General features: G+C 42.3%; 1 protein-coding gene across 2 annotated transcripts in view; it reads left to right on the top strand.

Annotated features, from left to right (window-relative positions):
* The window catches only part of PGR (progesterone receptor), a 93,568-nt gene that overhangs the window by 37,956 nt on the left and 36,549 nt on the right, over positions 1–19,063 (top strand). For both annotated transcript variants that reach the window (XM_026675603.2, XM_087966178.1), the window contains exon 3: positions 2,322–2,438. In XM_026675603.2, coding sequence (XP_026531388.2) covers positions 2,322–2,438 — 117 coding nt within the window. The remainder of the gene's footprint in view (positions 1–2,321; positions 2,439–19,063) is intronic.

Raw genomic sequence — 19,063 nt, 5'->3', positions numbered from 1 at the left:
TGTGCTTGGGCATATATTTTTGAGCATAGAATCTGTTACAAAATATATGTTTTGTAGTTCATGTCTACGACCAAACAGTTCACCAATAACAACTGACTGATCATAATAATTCACTTGTAATGTCACGGTGACCCCTTACATTGTTAAAATCCATAAGATGCTAGGTCTTCCATCTGTTGAGTCATGTTAATCAGGAACAGATTGGTTTGTTCCTATGACCCAAAGCAAGGGGGGAAAAACAGCAAAATGTGACTGCTAAGAGGCCATGCACTTAGCCTCTAAGTATTCAAGTATTTCTTCCATTAAACTTCCCACTAAAGCAGAGAAGTACCCGTGGTAGATAATGAAGTTATTTCCAGGTTACATTTAATTAACGCTAAGAAGGAAGGAATAGTCAAAGAGAGATTAAATAACAGATGAGCTTAATACTTGTTGCCAGAATAAAATATGCTGTGCGATTTTTGAAGTCATTACGGTCGTTCATTCTGGCTGAAGGCCATTTTATAGGCTGTTCATCTTTTACACCTGCAAAAGGTTCTAAAAGGATGAAAATGAAATTGAGTTATTTTGATTTCAGACTGTATTTTAAAATGGGCATTATTGCTTTTTTCTTAATTACAATCTGCTGTGCAGATTGATGCGGTGGCTCAGTGGCTAAGACGCTGAGCTTGTTGATCAGAAAGGTCAGTGGTTTGGAAGTTTGAATCCCTAGCGCCACGTAACAGAGTGAGCTCCCGTTATTTGTCCCAGCTTCTGCCAACCCAGTAGTTTGAAAGCACGTAAAAAAATGCAAGTAGAAAAATAGGGACCACTTTGGTGGGAAGGTAACAGCATTCCGTGCACCTTTGGCGTTTAGTCATGCCGGTTACATGACCATGGAGACGTCTTCGGACAGCGCTGGCTCTTCGGCTTTGTAACAGAGATGAGCACCGCCCCCTAGAGCTGGAAACGACTAGAACGTATGTGCGAGGGGAACCTTTACCTTTAAAGTATAGTGAAAATGTCTCTGCCTCTATCCTGATTAGAACTGGTGTCCTTTTATTCTGTCTGGAAACTAGGCTGAATTAGGGGAGAGTACTTTGACTGAACCACCATACTGTATTAAAAATGGTGAACTTTTGAGAAGCAGCAGATAAAGTTGCTTATCTTTTCCCTTTTCTATTTTCATTTCATGCTGGTTGCTTTGATGGCATAATAGCAGAACTAGATTGCTGCCATTTGTCTTTTCTTGGCCCAACTGGAGCAATTGTCACTCGGGGCAGCATAAAGTCAGCCCACAAGTAAACAACAGTGTTAAAAACAACCACTAAATCTAATCAGCAGCCAGGATTTCAAATCTATAGTACATTCATCCAGATGTAAACTCCAACCAACTTGGTCCCAATACCCAAGGAAAAAACCACATAGCCAAGGATATATATGTTACAGCACTGGCTTAATATATGCAGGAGAAGTCTATGGTCTGACAGTTCGAGTCCTAGCACTATGTGATAGAGTGAGTTCCCATCACTTGCCTCAGATCCTGCCCACCTAATATTTCAAAATCATGTAAAAATGCGAGTAGATAAATAGGTACCACTTCAGTCAGAAGGCCACCACCTTCCATATTTCACTGTGCATTCTGTGCTGCAGTGTAATGTCATGCTGGCCACATGACCACGGAATTGTCTTTGGGCAGTGCTGGCTTAATGGCTTACAGATATGGAGATGCCCCCCCCCCCCTAAATTTGGGAATGATTAGCATAGTAAAGCCTGCAGGGACACCTCTATCTTTACCTGAGGTAATAATACCACTATATAAAGCCTTAGTATGACCACACCTAGAATACTGCATCCAGTATCGGTCACCACATTATAAAAAAGAGTGCAGAGAAGATGATTAGGGGACTGGAGGCTAAAACATATGATGAACGGTTGCAGGAACTGGGCATGGCTAGTCTAGTGAAGAGAAGGACCAGGGGAAACATGATAACAGTCTTCCAATATTTGAGGGGCTGCCACAGAGAGGACGAACGGGTCAAGCTGTTTTCTAAATCACCTGAAGGCCAGACAAGGAATAATGGATGGAAACTGAACAAGGAGAGATTCAACCTGGAAATAAGGAGAAATTTTCTGACAATGACAGCAATGGAACCAATGGAACAGCTTGCCTTCAGAAGTTGTGGGAGCTCCATCACTGGAAGCTTTCAAGAAAAGACTGGACTGCCACCTGTCAGAAATGGTGTGGATAATACCGCAATTCTTAATGAGCATCTCTTAAAGCTGTGCTTCAGATCACTTCATCACATTGTGTGTGGTTTTTTTTCTTTCTTTCCCTGCAGGTCAACATAATTATCTATGTGCAGGGCGGAATGACTGCATAGTGGATAAGATTCGTCGGAAAAACTGCCCTGCGTGTCGCTTGAGGAAGTGTTGTCAAGCTGGCATGGTACTTGGAGGTAGGCACTTTAAAACATTTGATTCATGAAGTGAGATCCTCACAAATGTCTTCTGAACTTAAGGCCCCACTTAACTGGATCAGGATGCTTAGTCTCGAACAGGGGTCTCCAACCTTAGCAACTTTAAGACTTGTGGATTTCAACTGGGAGTTGAAGTCCACAACTCTTAAAGTTGAAGAGGTTGGAGACCCTGGTCTAGAACAGGGCTGTCAAACTCGTGGCCCACATGCCGGATGCATCACACGCTGGCCCTGCCCACGCCCTGTTTAACGAAGGGGGGAAAAGTCACAATACGTCATGTGATGATGCCATGACGCGAGTTTGACACCCCTGGTCTAAAAGAACTGTTTAGGCCTTACTTGATGATTAGGCCTTACTCTTGTCTCTAACTCTTTAGTTCTAGTGATTTTCTTGAATCTTGTGGGATACAGGTAGTCCTCAACTTACAACAGTTCATTGAATGGCCATTCAGTTACAAACAGCCCTGAAAAAAGTGACTTATGACCATTTTCCACACTTACGACTGTTGCAATATCCCCGTAGTTCACCTGATCAGAATTCAGACCCTTGGCAACTGTCTCATATTTATGACAGTTACAGTGTCCTGGGATCACATGATCCCCTTTTGTGATCTGGTAGGCAAAGTCAATGGGGAAGCCAGATTCACTTAGCAACTGTGTTACTTACTGAACAGCTGCAGTGTTTCACTTAACAGTTAAGAGCCGTGGTGGCACAGTGGTTAGAGGGCGGTACTGCAGGCTACTTCTGCTGCCTGCCGGCTGCCTGCAATTTGGCAGTTCAAATCTCACCAGGCTCAAGGTTGACTCAGCCTTCTATCCTTCTGAGGTAGGTAAAATGAGGACCCAGATTGTTGGGGGCAATATGCTGACTCTGTAAACTGCTTAGAGAGGGCTGTAAAAGCACTGTAAAGCGGTATATAAGTCTAAGTGCTATTGCTACGGCTAACAACTGTGGCAAGCATAGTCTGGGCATAAACTCGGGTGGGCTTCAAGTCGCAAAGTGGGGTAAAAAAACTCACTTAACAAATGTTTCGCTGAACAACAGAAATTTTGGGCTCCGTTGTGGTTGTAAGTTGAGGCCTATCTGTACGTGCTGCAGTACCATTTGCTTTGCATAAAAGTCCCACCCAGAGGCATGCACCATAGATTGGGATGATATCATGCAAAAACTGTAATCATGTACTTGCATAATTTTATTTGTTTATTTAATTTATTACATTTATAAGGCCACCCATCACCAACTCTGGGCAGTTCCCCTTCCTGGCATGGAATGCAAGTGTATCATGCACAATATTTGGGTGATGACATCGTTATCTATGTATTATCTTTTTTCCCCACTTGCCCTACTTAAGATGCCCCTGATCCTGTAACATGTATTTGGATGCCCCATTATATATTACAGTCAGTGAAAACTGACATGCAAAAGGGAAAGATGGCACATTGATCCGCCTCTTCTGTTGGCACTTAAATTTTTTATATTCTGTATTTGCACGCACTTAACTTATGAACAACTCAGGTCTCAATGATATATTCGGTCTATGCATTATAAACCCAAGGTTTATGTGGGTGGGTGAGTAGGCTTAGCTGGGAAAAGTGTTTAATCAATTTTATAAATCAAATTTAATTCCAATTAAATTAGAAGTCATTGCATTTCCAATTTAAAAGAAGAAGCTTTATACATCAGAATGATGGTTGTTATAAACAAACTGAATCTACAATAAATGCAGGTGCTTATTTTTCGGATTCATACTCTGCTTTCCTGCTGTGTTAGAGGGCTTCTGTTCAAGTGCTGGCCAGTCATTTTGAAAAAAACAAAACAAAAACAATTCATTCTCCTCCACTGCTTCTCATCCCTTCTTCATCCAGGTCATGATTGTCCCAAAAGTGCTTTTTCAAGAGGCAAGTGGACTTTCTGGTTTTTCTGATGCTTAGCTTCTCATCCAAGAAGCTTCTTCAACTTTGGGATGATCAAGCAGATTTTTATAGTAGCAATCTTCATCTGAATAATGGTCACACAGAAGCAGAGCTGGTATTCAGCCAGTTCTGACAGGTTCTGGAGAACTGGTAGCAGACATTTTGAGTTCTTTGGAGAACTGGTAAATACCACCTCTGGTTGGCCCTGCCCCCATCTATTTGCTGCCTCCCGAGTTCCAGCTTATTGGAGTCCCAGCTAATTGGCTGGGTCTTCTTTGGTTGCCCTGCACAGGAGAACGGAGCTGGAAAGCAGGTTAGTGGGGGGGGAGGGAATGGAGATTTTACAGTATCCTTCCCCTGGAGTGGGGTGGGAATGGGGATTTTAGAGTATCCTTCCCCTAGACTAGGGTGGAAATGGAGATTCTTTCTTTCTTAACGACTTTTTGGTTATAGATAGTTCTTTCCATTAAAACCTGAAAGCTGAGATATTACAAAATCCAGAGCAGATTTTAAACATCGTTACTATGGATTGTCCACTTTAATATGAAGTTGTTGACTGTCTCTTGAAATGTTTTATTGTGTATTTATTGTTTATCAAAATTCTGGCTTCTTTTTTAGTACTGTTTGGAATCGCTGGCCTCTGTTTAAAATAACAAGCATGCTGCTTTCTTAAAATGTCTGGATTAGCTTGTTTCTGAAGTGTTATTTGTTTTACGATTACCCAATCTGTCTTCTGAGGCCCATGCCTCAGTCTACAAGTAAGCAAATAAATGAGTCTGATTTGCTAGTTTGAAAGCCTGAGCAGTCCATTTTGTAGATTAATCCTAAGGAAAACAGCAGTGGTGGGATTCAATTTTTTTTACTACTGGTTCTGTGGCCGTGGCTTGGTGAACATGGCGTGGCTTAGTGGGAATGGCTTGGTGGGTGTGGCAGGGAAAGGTTATTGCACAATCCCACTCCCTCCCCACCTCACTAACTGTTGTGGTTCACCGGCAGCAGGTGCAGACGGCTGAGGTCTATGAGAGCGAGGACTCAGATGAGGGCCCTGCGTGTGTGACGCAGGGATGGGGCCAGGACTATCGGAGAGTGGGGTGCTGCCTTTGGAGCTTGTGGAGTCTGGCAACAGTGATGCAGAGGACCCCAAGGAACCTGTGCCCAGTATGCGTGCGCACAGGGCTGTTCGAAGGAAAGAGCAGCTGCAGCAGCACGGGCGACTCGGGAATAAGGCTGCAAGGTGTTGGTCCCTCCCATAAGGGATAAAAGCCAGCCCTCAGGGGTTGGGTTCTTGGCAGGAAGCAAGGAAGTTCTTTCAACTCCAATTTCTTGTGGAAGTCCTGTCTATTCTGGTTTTGTTTTCAGAGTCTTTTGGTTTTGGATATTTCCCTGCAATTAATCTTGTATTCTTGGCAGCCTTTCACAATCTTGAAAGGGCTTACTTTTATCTGGGACAATTAGTTTTAATGACTCTTGGCTGTGAATGAACAGAATTCACAGAGACGCATTAAAAAGGATTGCTTTTATATATACTTTGTGTTTATTTGATTTGAACGAGGCTTGGGTCAGAACACTAACCTGCTTTCCAGCTCCGTTCTCCTGTGCAGGGCAACAAAAGAAGACTTAGCCGATCAGATGGGACTTGGGAGGCAGAGAATAGATGGGGTTGAGGCCAGTCAGAGGTGGTATTTGCCGGTTCTCCAAACTACTCAAAATTTCCACTACCAGTTCTCCAGAACTGGTCAGACCCTGCTGAGTACCACCTCTGGAAAGCAGGCCTTCTTTTAATGATTTTTAAAGCCGAAAACAGCAATACTTTCTCTGTCTGGTACAATCTGGCCAATTTTTTCTCCCCCTGAACTCAAATTGTCTGGGACTAATCATTCAATTTCTGCATGAAGATAGATAGATGATAGATAGATGATAGCCCTTGACTTATGACTGCGATGAAGCCCAAAGTTTCTGTTGCTAAATGAGACATTGATTCAGTGAACTTTGTCCCATTTTATGATCTTCCTTGCCATGGTTGTTAATTTTGATTCTGAATTTTGATCATGTGGCCATGGAGATGCTGCAAGAGCCATAAGTGTACAAACAGTCATAAGTCACTTGGTTCACTACTGTTGTAACTTTGAACGGTCACTTAAAATGAATTGTTTATCTGTATTAAAATGAGCAATGCTTTGTTTTTCTTCCCTATTTTGGGACAGAAAATTAAACAAGGACAGGAAGATAGATTTTCTAGACAAATTTAAAATTGGGAGGTAAGACTTTAATATATGGACAGAGAGCTCAGGATATCTATCTATCTATCTATCTATCTATCTATCTATCTATCTATCTATCTATCTATCTATCTATCTATCTATCTATTTCTGCCTGTCTATCCATCCGTCTATCTATCTATCTATACATCATCTATCCATCTATCTATCTATGTATCTATCTATCTGTCTATCATCTATCTATAATCAATCTATCTATCCATCCATCTATCTATCTATCTATCTATCTATCTATCTATCTATCTATCTATCATCTATTGATATCTATCTTTCTATCTGTGGTATCTATCTATCTATCCATCCATCCATCCATCCATCCATCTGCACACCAGAACAACTAGACACAAGAACAGTTTTTCCCCGAAAGCCATCACTCTGCTAAACAAATAATTCCCTCAACACTGTTCAACTATTTACATAGTGTACACTACTATTACTGTTAACCTTCTCACCACTCCTTATCACCCATCCTCCCACTTGACTGTTTCCTAGTATGATTTGAAGGATGACCTGTAGGTTAGAAACAAGGCCTTAGGCATGAAAAATAGCTGGGATACCTTGAGTCAATCCTTCTCAGCCCCAGGAAGGAAACTGTCAGCGTTCCGAATAACGCATCCATAAATTTCAGAACTCTGAGGCAGGTTAGAAAGAACACATTTATTGGATACATCATATCAGCACAGCCAGTGAAAGCCAACTCTAAAAGTTCCCGTGGTTTTTCCCTAATTAAAAGAGCAAATATTTCCCTCCCCAGATATCCCCGGTCACACTGTCCAATGAAAGTAGCTGGCAGGGTGCTTGGTCATTCCTCTCCTCCTTCAACTGCCACCTGTTGAGATGACCTTGGTTCCCACAAGAAAACTTTTTGTTTTGACTATTAGCCAGCCTATCTAGTCCCCCTCCCTTCCCACTCTCAGAGGTTGTGGCTACTATGAGGCAGCACAAGATGGCTTCAGCCAAGTTCGCTTCAGAGTTGACAGAAGCAATGGTAAACCTCTTCTGAAAAATCTTGCCAAGAAAACTGTAAGGATTTGTGCCAGGAGTCAACACTGCTTTGAAAACACACACACACATACATCCTGATGCTATTTTAACATATTTTGTCATCCTCGGGATCCTACTAGGATTTTCAGTCTGTGGACTTCAGGGGAACACATAGCCAGTGAGGCTGGGATGTCAAGAACAGACAGAATGAAAATTTTGAGTCCTTATTTGCATTTCTGGGATTTTGTAGGGATTTTAAAGCAGAGTTCCCAACTTTTCTGGCTTTGTGGACCGGCGTGTGGGGAGGGAGAGGATGGTTTGTGCAAGTGGCCGGCAAGCATACATGTGCAGCTCCATTTGTACAAGTGCCGTGCACAAGTGTCTCGGCCACTCACACAACTGGAGCACGCATGCACCCACCACACGCTGCTCATGCCACTGAGGATGGGTGTGCGTGTGTGCATGCATGCTCGCCAGCTGTTTCCAATGCCCAGTTGCAAACCCCTCATGGACCACTACTGGGTGGGGGCTCAGAGGTTGGGGACCCCTGTTTTAAAGGACAAACCTGGCATTTTAATTGGACTAATATTTATGTTTGCAGAGTTTAAGACTCTCCAATTTCCTGTTTACTTCTTCCAAAATATTAAAAGGGCAAAAAAAAAAAAAGAAAAAAGAAATTCAGGACTGCAAACTGTATGTTTACATGTTTATAAATCCACAGAATTTGTGAATTGGTGCGAAAGCCAATTCTCACACATGAACAGTCTAACAGTGTGATACCTGACAAACCCCTCACTTCGTTTTTTTCCACTTTGCCTGTTGCGGTAGCATCATTTTCAAATGCTGCAAATCTCAAATGGTTGATTTTGAAAATTAGTCTTCTGTCTATAATTTGTTCTGAAAACACATTAAAAGATACAGATAGCTTCTCCAAGAGATAAATGATTTCCAGCTAACCCATGAGACAAATATTTAATTTCAAAAGTTAATTAAGTGTGAATGTAATTACCAAGCTATGGAAGGCATAACATTAGAAAAGCAATTTCAAGTAACCTGATTTAAAACTCCTGATTAATGTATTTCCATGCTATGTATATTTAAACTGCAATTCAGTTACAACATTTACAAATCATAGTATGTGCAATGAGATAAAACCTGCTTTATAGATGAATTGTTAAAAGTCTGCTCAATAGAGTTAAAATATGAGCTAATAATGCAAGAAAGTGGCTGTAAGCTTAAATCGTTATTAAACAAAATTACAGCAATTGTGAACAGAGTGGGGGAAAGATTAATATGTTTAAAATATCATTGGTTCAAATAAGTTATTTAATACATTGCTCAGCAAGTGGGATGTGAAAGGAATGTATCACTTTTCCTTATTCCAGATTTTAGAAAGCAGAAACAGGAAATACTAATGCAAAAGATACATATAAAATGAGAAATAAAATTGGTTTCTAATTCTAACCAAATAAATTATAGTCTATGTCTGTGATGGCGAACCTATGGCATGTGTGCCGGAAGTAGCATGCAGAGCCATTTCTGCTGGCACGCAAGCCCTCATCCCAGATCAGGTGCACTGCGCATGTGCACACGCCTCCCACCAGCCAGCTGATTGTCGGGTATCTGCTACGCATGCGCAGGGGGCGGGGCATGGGGGTGAGACATGCGTGCATGTGCAGAGGTGCGCGGTGCATGCAGGGGTTGCGCACATATGCGCAGAGGCATGCGGCGCATGTGGGATGTGCATGCATACACAGGGGGCGGGGGGTGCATGTGCAGTGCATTATGGGTGCAGGCACAACACCTTCGGCACGTGAGGATGGAAAGCTTAGCCATCATTGATCTATGCATACATCTGGTAACATGGATCAATTATCCAGTAACATCCGCTGATTGATTAGGTGCCAACAAGTCATTTTTGACTCCTAGCGACCACATAGATAAAATTTTCTCCACGATTATCTGTCCCTAATCTGGTCTTTCAGGTCTTCCAATGGTGCACTCATTACTGAGCCCATTCATCTTGCTTCAGGTTGTCCTCTCCTTTTTCTTCCCTTTTCACATCTGAAGTAGGCTAATTTGAGCCTGGTATTTGTGCCTTGTGGTGGGTGATGGCTCAGCCATTAAAAATGCTGGACTTGTCAGCCCAGGTTCGAGACCCAAGCGTCGTGCAATGGGGTGAGCTCCTGTTACTTGCTCCAGCTCCTCCAGTTCAAAAGCATGCAAATGCGAGTAGATAAATACAGGTCGTTCTCAACTAACAACAGTTCATTTAGTGGCCGTTCAAAGTTACAATCGGCACAGATAAAAGAGACGTATGACTATTTTTCACACTTACGACCGATGCAGCATCTCCATGGTCACGTGCTAAAAATTCAAATGCTTGGCAACTGACTCATATTTATGACGGTTGCAGTGTCCTGGGGTCATGTGATCCCCTTTTGTGACCTTCTGAGAAGCAAAGTCAACAGGGAAACCAGATTCACGTAACAACCATGTTGCTAATTTAAGAACTGCAGTGATTCACTTAACAAATGTGGCAAGAAAAGTTGTAAAATGGGCAAAACTCACTTAACAAATTTCTCACTTAGCAACATAAATTTTGGACTCAATTGTGGTTGTCAGTTGAAGACTATCTTTAAGTGTCACTGTCATGCCCCGGTGGAGACTTACTCTGAGGGAAAGGAGGAACAGCCAACAGGGAGTAGAAGTATGGCTCCGGAGGTTGTGGAGGAGGCTGGGGAAGAGCAGAGGCCGGCTGAGCAGTCAGAGGAGGACCCAGGCCCATCCCCTCTCCATCCTGAAGCATGCAGGGAGGAGAGGATAAGGGAGAGATGTGGTCTACTCAGGAGAAGAGGGCCTTGATCCTCTTCATGGGCTGCAGCTGTGACAACTGAATAAGAGGACAGACATGTGTATGGGCAAACGCTGGAAACAAAGTGTGGAAATACCTCTCGTTTATGGTTCCTCTCTGAGTTTGGCGTCCTTCCCAGTGTGTGTCATCTGTGGACGTCCTCCAGCCCTTATCTTGCCTGCTTTGTGTTGCTTTTTTCTTTCTTCTTGTAACTGTTTGTGTGGGAGTTTTTTGTCTTCCATATTTGAAGCTTGGAAGCAAATTGAAGGAATAAAAGGGGCTTCACCTGTTTTCTGTGACTGTGTTTGTTTTGTATCTTACCCTGGGTCATCACAGTCACTTTGGTGGGAAGATAACAGCGTTCCATGTCCCTCAGCATATAGTCATGCAGGCCACATGACCCTGGAAATGTCTTTAGACAACACTGTCTCAGCTAAGAAATGGAGATGAGCACCATTCCCTAGAGTTAAATACATCTGGTCAGGTGAAACCTTTACCTTTTTATTTGTGCCTTGAGTGAAAAATGCTGGGTTGATTTACTTGTTGATATGTTTTCTTGGCTATCCATGATATCCTCAGAAGTCTTCTGCAGCACCAAAGTTCAAAAGTGTTCAACGCCCTTCCTTATCTTGCTTATTCAAAGTCCTTAACACCCTTTGCTACACGCAACCAGCATGATTTAAATTTTTGTTTTAAAATATGCTTCAGAAATGACATATCTTCATTCAGGGCATAAGTGGGACATCCCAAATCCATTGTTGTTTTTGTTATTTTACAGTGATGTTTATTTTTATCAACGGCAATGTTCTTGATCATTAGTATTCATTATACATGTTAATTCTTCATATTACTTTATTTTGCATATGTATTTTCAATAATAGGTTGTGCATTTTGGAATAACAAGTCTGCAAGATTTTGATTCCTATGTACATGCAGGTCCTTTGTATATATACTAGAGGTGGCAAATGAGAAGCCTTTCTCCTTAAGTTTCTGGCATTGTGTAACTGGTGGAGATGCAGGCAGTTTGTGAAACTATGCTCTCAGATTGACTAAACATGGGAGCTTCCTATCTTAACAAGCCTATTGTCTGATAAGCAGTCTTTATTTCTTAAGAAAATTTATAGGGCTACTCCCTCATAATGACTCCAGTCAGCTTACAGAAATGAAACCCAATACAAAACCTAATAGGCCCCCATTAGGTGACAACAATGAAACCTACCACTTGATGGGCTCCATATCATCCTGAGTCCCCCAGGCCTGCTGGCAAAACCATGTCTTCAGAGCCTTTCAAAACAGTATCAAGGTGAGAGCCAATCTTATTTCCATAGGGATGAGGTTTCACAGGGAGACTCACAAGATGGCCCTTCAAATAACCTGGCGCCAAGCCATGTAGCGCTTTAAAGGTGACAACCAGGACCTCGAATTGGACAGGGAAGTAAATTGACAGCCAAAGCAGCTCCCACAAGAGATATGACGTTGTGCAAATCTAGATTTGTATAAATGTGGGCCCCACTGTATTTTGAACCAATGGAAGCTTCTGGATATATTTCAAGGGCAATCCCACACAGAACTACTTTTGTTATGGCAGTGTCCCCATTTGGTCAGGTAAAACTAGTATTCTTTTTCAGCCTATGAGAATTTGGCTCATTCAGAGCATTTGGGGTGAAATTTGCCTCATTCACAGAAAATGAACTTGAGGGTGACCGAGTTTGCTTGCTTGCTTCTCTCCCTTCCCTCCTTCCCTCCCTCCCTCCCTCCTTCCCCCCCTCCCTCCCTCCTTCCTTCCTTCCTTCCTTCCTTCCTTCCTTCCTTCCTTCCTTCCTTCCTTCCTTCCTTCCTTCCTTCCTTCCTTCCTCAAAGCAGCAAGAAAGCTGTGGTCTCCATTCCTGCTTTATTCCTCAAGTACTTCTACAGAAGCTTTGTGCTCTTTTCCCCGACCTGATACTTTCCAAGTGCATTCATGTTGTAATTCTCAGAATGGCAAGCTAGCCTGGATTAAAGCTTTGGCATGCTTTCTGGGAATGCAGAGAACTGTAATCCCAACACATCCTCCAGACAGCAAAAGAGAGTGAGAATGAAGAGAAGTTTCCAGTGGAAATCCTTTCCCATGAAATCATAACAAGGATCAAATTTCAACCGCCTCATTTTTGACCTGCAGCATATCAATCACCCCTATTTAGTCACCCTTCTTCTAAATCATATTTGAATTACATGCAAAAAAAAAGATAAAGGGGATTAGATAATTGCTGATGTACTAAAAGTGTGTGTAAAAATGTATAGATCATACAACATCTGTATGTATGAGGAGATGAAGAGCTTTTCAGTCCTTCTCAAATCAGTTTCAAACACATACAGGATTGATCAAGCTTTTTTTTTTTTTTTAAAGTACCTTGACATTTATTTGCTTATCAAAACAATATGAAATTGGTTGGTTCTGTGTATGTGGGAGTCTAAAATTCAGGGAAAACCTTCGGTCAGTTCAGTCCAACCTTTCTGCCTGTAATTGAGCAGAGAACTGCCAGCCAATCTGTCATCACTGCTGTCATTCACGATGGCCAATGAGAATGTGTATTGGGCTGCTCCTCTGTTCCTATTGGACCTCAGCAGACTGGTGTTCCCTTTCTTCTCTGACGGTGTATTTCTGCATTTGTTTGTCCTTGTTTATCCAAGAATGATTAGAGTTATTTTGAGTGGGAAAAGAGGATCAGGAGATTGGTGGTTAGAACATTTTTGAGAAGACATCAACACCCTTGCCAATTATTCTCACAGCAATCCCCCATTCCTGCATAACCCCAGCAAATTGTTATCATAAGGTCATAATGTGATATATTTAGAGAAATTGGGGCTGGGGGGAGAAACGTATTTATATATTGCACTGCAATATGTCCAAATTTCCTGGGAGAAGTCTTTTCTTCCTTCCTGTTTCCGGAAGGGTCTTCGCTTTTTCTGTCTCTTGCCCAGAGCTATTTGCTAGTAACTCCCATTTCTTTTGCTTAGATACCAATTCCATCCTTTTCCCACCCACTAAGATTGATAAGGAGAAAATTGGCTGATTTACATGGGTGTGTCCTGATTGGGGTTTCCTCAAGAGCTGCAGACATCTCTCTACAAGCAGCCCCTCCCACTGTCCCTGTCTGAATTGTGGTTGGGGTGAAGCATGTTAAAGTCTTTGCTTTTATTTTACTCCAGAGGAGCCTCCAGCAATCTCTTTGCCCCTTTTCTCTCATTCAGAAAATGGCCATTACCTATTCCCAACAGTCACAACATTCTGTGTTGTGGGAGCATCATCACTTGAGACTTTCAAGAAGAGATTGGACCACCATTTGTCAGAAATGGTGTAGGGTCTCTTGCTTGGGTGGGGGATTGGACTAGATGACCTACAAGGTCCCTTCCAACTCTGATTATCTGTTATCTGCCTTGATGTCTTACACCACCAGTTAGCAAAAGCAATAGCACTTAGACTTACCAGCATATACCACTTCATAGTGCTTTACACAGCACTCTCTGAGCGGTTTGCAGAATCAGCATATTGCCCCCAACAATCCGGATCCTCAGTTTACCATCCTTGGAAGGGTGGAATATTGAGTCAACCTCAATATCAGAATTGAACTCCAGACTGTGAGCAGAGTTAGCCTGCAGCACTGCATTCCAACCACTGCACCACCAACTCATGTGTCTTTGGGTCTTTCAACTCTTCACCACCAGAAAAAATGTTGAGACTCTAGAAAGAGTACAGAGAAGAGTGACAAAGATGATTAGGGGTCTGGAGACTAAAAAATACAATGAAGGGTTAAAGCAGGGGTGTCCAACCTTGGCAACTTTAAGACTTGTGGACTTCAACTCCCAGAATTCCTCAGCCAGCATTGCTGGCTGAGGAATTCTGGGAGTTGAAGTCCACAAGTCTTAAAGTTGCCAAGGTTGGACACCCTGGGTTAAAGGAACTGCATAATGTCTAGTTTAATGAAAAGAAGGACCGGGGTGACAGTCTTCCAATATTTGAGGGGCTGTCACAGAGAACATGGGGTCAACCTATTCTCCAAAGCACCTAAGAGTAGGAGAAGAAATACAAAAGCTTAACAAAAAAGAGAGATCCAGCCCAGAACTAATGAGAACTTTCCTCACGGTGAGAACAATTAACCAGTGGAATGGCTTGCCTCTAGAAATTGTGGGTGATCCATCACTGGAGATGTTTATGAAGTGATTTCACAGCCACTTGTCCAGAATGGTATAGAATCTCTTGCTTGAGGGAGGGTTGGATTAGAAGCCATCCAAGGGCCCACCCAAAACTGTAATTCTGCAATTCTTTACAGTTCAAACTGCAGCTCAGAGGAAACCCCAACCCCTGTCTACTAGATTTGGCCAAGCTGCACTTCAAAGCCATCCTGAGCTTATTCTCTCCCTCCACCCTTTCCCCTTTTAAAAAAAAATTCTGTTGACTCATACCAGCTCAGCCAGACCATAAAACGCACTTGCCACACCTAGCATGCAAAGTCTTCCACAATTTGACACTTTTCCATAAGCCAGCATGAAATTATTGCAGGTACCAGAAAGTGAGCAGTGAAAAGGAAGCAAAGCAAAAAATCCTCACCAATGGAAATACCGTGCTCATATATTTCCGTTTCTGAAGTCTTTTTTACAGGTCACAATTGCATTGGCCCAATTGTGTAATCAGTGGCAGTGCCGGGAAATATTTCCTCAATATAAAGAGTGCACCATTGTCTTCAGGAGTCCTAACAATACTCCCCAGTGAACTCAAGGTAGTTTCTTCAAATACATAGAGAGATCTTTAGGTCAGTGTTTCTCAACCGTGACAACTTAATGTGGGAACTTCGACTCCCAGAATTTTCCAGACAGAATGATTTTAGATCACTGAGATCTGATACAGAACGAATATTCTTCTTTGTTCCTGGATTGTAGAATGAATTGAAGTTCTGCTTTTGCAATATCGCAGTGGGTTGAAAATGGTCCAGAACTTCTGTGAGTCCAGTTGAAATGGCCAGATTTGTTGACTTAATGTTGCCTTGCCTTTTCTAGGTTTTAAAGCCCAACTCCAGAGTGGTGGTTTTAATATTTTATTATGGCTGTGCAGCATCTGGATTCAAAGAGATTTGAAACATGAATGGGTGGGTACATATAATTTGACAGGAATATTCTAAAGCAGCTGCATCTCTTCTGGACTCCCAGGATTTCTCAGCCAGACACACATCTCGGAATTGCCAAGTTTCAAAAACGCTGGTTTAGATATTCTCTGAAGTGAACATCTGAACCAGTGTTTTTCAAACTTGGCAATTTTGAGATGTGGTGCATCCATTCCCACCACTAGAGCTTGAAGCATCCAATATGCTCTTCAAATCACAGTTTGCCATTACTTTGAATTTAATGGTTCCCTTCTTTCCACACATATAAACCTTGATTGATCCTTTTAGGATTTTCGCTGAGCATCCTCATCAAATGAGTTATGTTACATAGCTCTCAAAAATGCTTTTTTCGTGCCTGGTGCCTTATTTATATAAAAAAAAATCTTTTTGGAAACTTGGACTATTTTGGAGTTTTGCCATTCTAGATGAGGACTTTTGACCTTGAAGGAGCTTTAAAAGAAATGATTAAATTGAAAATAAATCTGTGCCATGGTGGATGTTGCCTGAGAGTTTGAAGATATTCTTCTTTTCCACTGCAGTTAGTTTATGTTGAATCAAACGTTCTTGTTTACATTACTTGATATTTTTTATTGTTGTAAGCCACAATGTTGGGAAATGTCAGGTTGGCTTATGACCACGGTTGAGTCCAGAATTTCCATTGCTAAGCAAAAGCAGTTGTTAAATGAATTGTGCTCAATTTCATGACATTTCTGCCACAGTTATTAAACGAATCACTGCAGTTGTTAAAAGACTTATGTGGCCATAAGCAGATCCAGCTTCTTCTATTGACTTTGCTTTTCATAAGCCAGATGCAAAGGTTGCAAAATGGCTATCTTATGGTGTGCTGGAACAGTGGCAAACAAATGCCAGTTGTCAGAATCCCAAATTTTGATCATATGACTGTGAGGAGGCTGCAATGGTTGTACCTACTGCTTGGTAAGGGGGTTGGACTAGATGACCTACAAGGGCCCTTCCAACTCTGTTAATCTGAATCTAAGGTGAGCACTGATCATAAGTCATGTTTTTCAGTGCTGTTGCAACTTCAAACGGTTGCTAGCCAAGTGGCTGTAAGGACTACATGCATGCAAATTTTTTTAAAAAATGGTGTTAATAGATGGATTTGTTTTCCTTCATACCTTGTTTTGAGATTTAATTGCATTTTTGTACGACGTTCAGAATGAAAGCAGAGATTTCTTCAGAGAAAGTAACATTAGGAGAGGGAATAATAGTTGGGCTAACGGATGGGAAGAATGAGTTGTAGAAAAGGACAATAAATGATTATCTTATTAGAGATGGAATGAGAGATGGGAAATCTACACTAGCATCTGATTCCATCATGACCAAGTCAGCCTATCAAGTGATACTAGGTTCCTCATGGCTCTATTTCCCCCACCCCTCTCTTACCTGATTGGTGATTGGATGCCTCTTTTTGGTTCTAGTGACGTCTGACTGGTACAGCTGTTCCTTCCAAAGGGCATCCTGTTCTTGCAGGATCTTTCGTGGGGGAAAAGTGTGCTTAAAAGCAGCGCTCCCCAACTTTTCCAGCTTGGTGGACCGGCGGGGTGGGGGCTAGGGGAGAGGAGATGGTTCCATGCGAGTGGCAGGTGCACGTGTGATCACGCGCAACTTCATTTGCGCTAGCGGCGGGTGTGCGCATCTGCCACTCGTGCAAACGGAGCTTTGTTTGGACGCGCATGTGCCTGGCACTCATGCAAGTGGAGCTGTGTGTGCAGGTGCGCATGTGTCCCACTTCCGCGCAGGGGTGGGATTCTACCGGTTCGGACCAGTTTGGGCGAACCCCTTGCTCCAAAGATCAGCTGGCAATGAGCCGGTTTGCTGCGATGAGCATGTGGGCCCACACTCTTGCTCTTTCCTCTGCTTTATTTTTTAAGAGCACAGCTGATTCGCATGGCAGAGTGGTTTGCTGCGCGTCAGCTGTTTTATTCGCAGGGACTGCTGTACAAGGTAAGTATTAGAGCAGGGGTGTCCAACCTTGGCAACTTTAAGACTTGTGGACTTCAACTCCCAGAGTTCCTCAGCCAGCAAAGCTGGCTGAGGAACTCTGGGAGTTGAAGTCCACAAGTCTTAAAGTTGCCAAGGTTGGACACCGCTGTATTAGAGCTTTTTTCAATGCAGAGTGAGCGCACACGATCACTGAATCAGTTGTTATACCAGTGGAATCCCACCCCTGCTTCCACCGCCCAGTTCCAAATGGGCTGTGACCTGGGGATTGGGACCCCCTGCTTAATAATATTCTAAATGGGAGTAGGAAAGGAAGGCAAATGAAGTGGAAGATTATAGGCATGAAGACCAAGGCTAATGGGGATTAATCCCCTATAGGAAGCTAAAGATCCATGTTTTTGCCTGTATCTCTAGAGAAAGGCAACTATGGCCAATCCCATTTTCACTTGCTCTCTTCCAGCCCCAATCTTACATTGCACAAGATGGTATTTATCCAGAAACTCAATCTGTTCTATTTATGATGCCAGGGCTTAACCAATTGGAGAATAACTTTGTAGCAGTACTCAGCACATTATCAAAGATGAGCAAATGTGCTAGTATTCCAATCCCCGCATTTGTTTTCTTCTGCCACCAGACTATTTAATCAGACCCATCTGTGGCTTGCTTAGCATTATCCGACATTGGGGTCCCTGTTCTGTTTGTCTCTTAACAAGCTAGAGTCACCACCCAAGAACCCATAGTTATGGTTCTGACCTATTTGGAGAGGAACAAGGCAAAGATAAGGTTTAAAGCTACACGAACCATGAACATTATTTCCAGGGCTGTTTTATTACTCTAGCAATCAGGCAGGTCCAAGTGATCAAGCCGTGTATATTACCATGTTTGCTATTCCTTGTTGAGATAAGATTATAAAGAATTGGAAATAATCATTGTGTAGGAATGCAGCAAGTGGATCACACTTTCCTTATCAAACGTGGAACAATGATTTCTTCCCACAGCAGTCTTCAAGGTTATATGAATAATTGGTTTTGCTACCGTTTTTTGTGAATGTATATCTCCGTAATAATCCATCTCTTGGAATGGAAAAGAATTATTTTTAAAAAAGAATAAGTATACTTTCTTTCTCCCTTTTATCTCCTCCATAATAATCCATGTAGTACATTTGGTTAAAAGATGATCATCTATGCGTCAGGAATTGGTGCCTACTTAAACGTAGTATGTGGCTGCTACTGCTAAATTCCTAAATCCCACAGGCAGATAATGGTTGCAAATAGCTTTGCAGTCTAAATGACATGGGACACAAAATAAAGAAAACTAGGGAATAGGAAAACCAGCAAATTCAGTGACCAATTCCTAAGCTGATTCCATTTATGAAGTTCTTGAAATGAAATTATGAAGTTCCTGAAGAGCTGCGGTGGCACAGGGGTTAAAATGCAGTATTGCAGGCTGAATCTGTTCACTGCCTAGAGTTTGA

Source organism: Notechis scutatus, chromosome 5 (genome assembly GCF_049901735.1).
Source record: "Notechis scutatus isolate UNSWTSFEM ecotype Mainland chromosome 5, rNotScu1.2, whole genome shotgun sequence".
Lineage (NCBI taxonomy): Eukaryota > Metazoa > Chordata > Lepidosauria > Squamata > Elapidae > Notechis > Notechis scutatus.
This window is presented reverse-complemented; position numbering and strand designations above follow the sequence as displayed.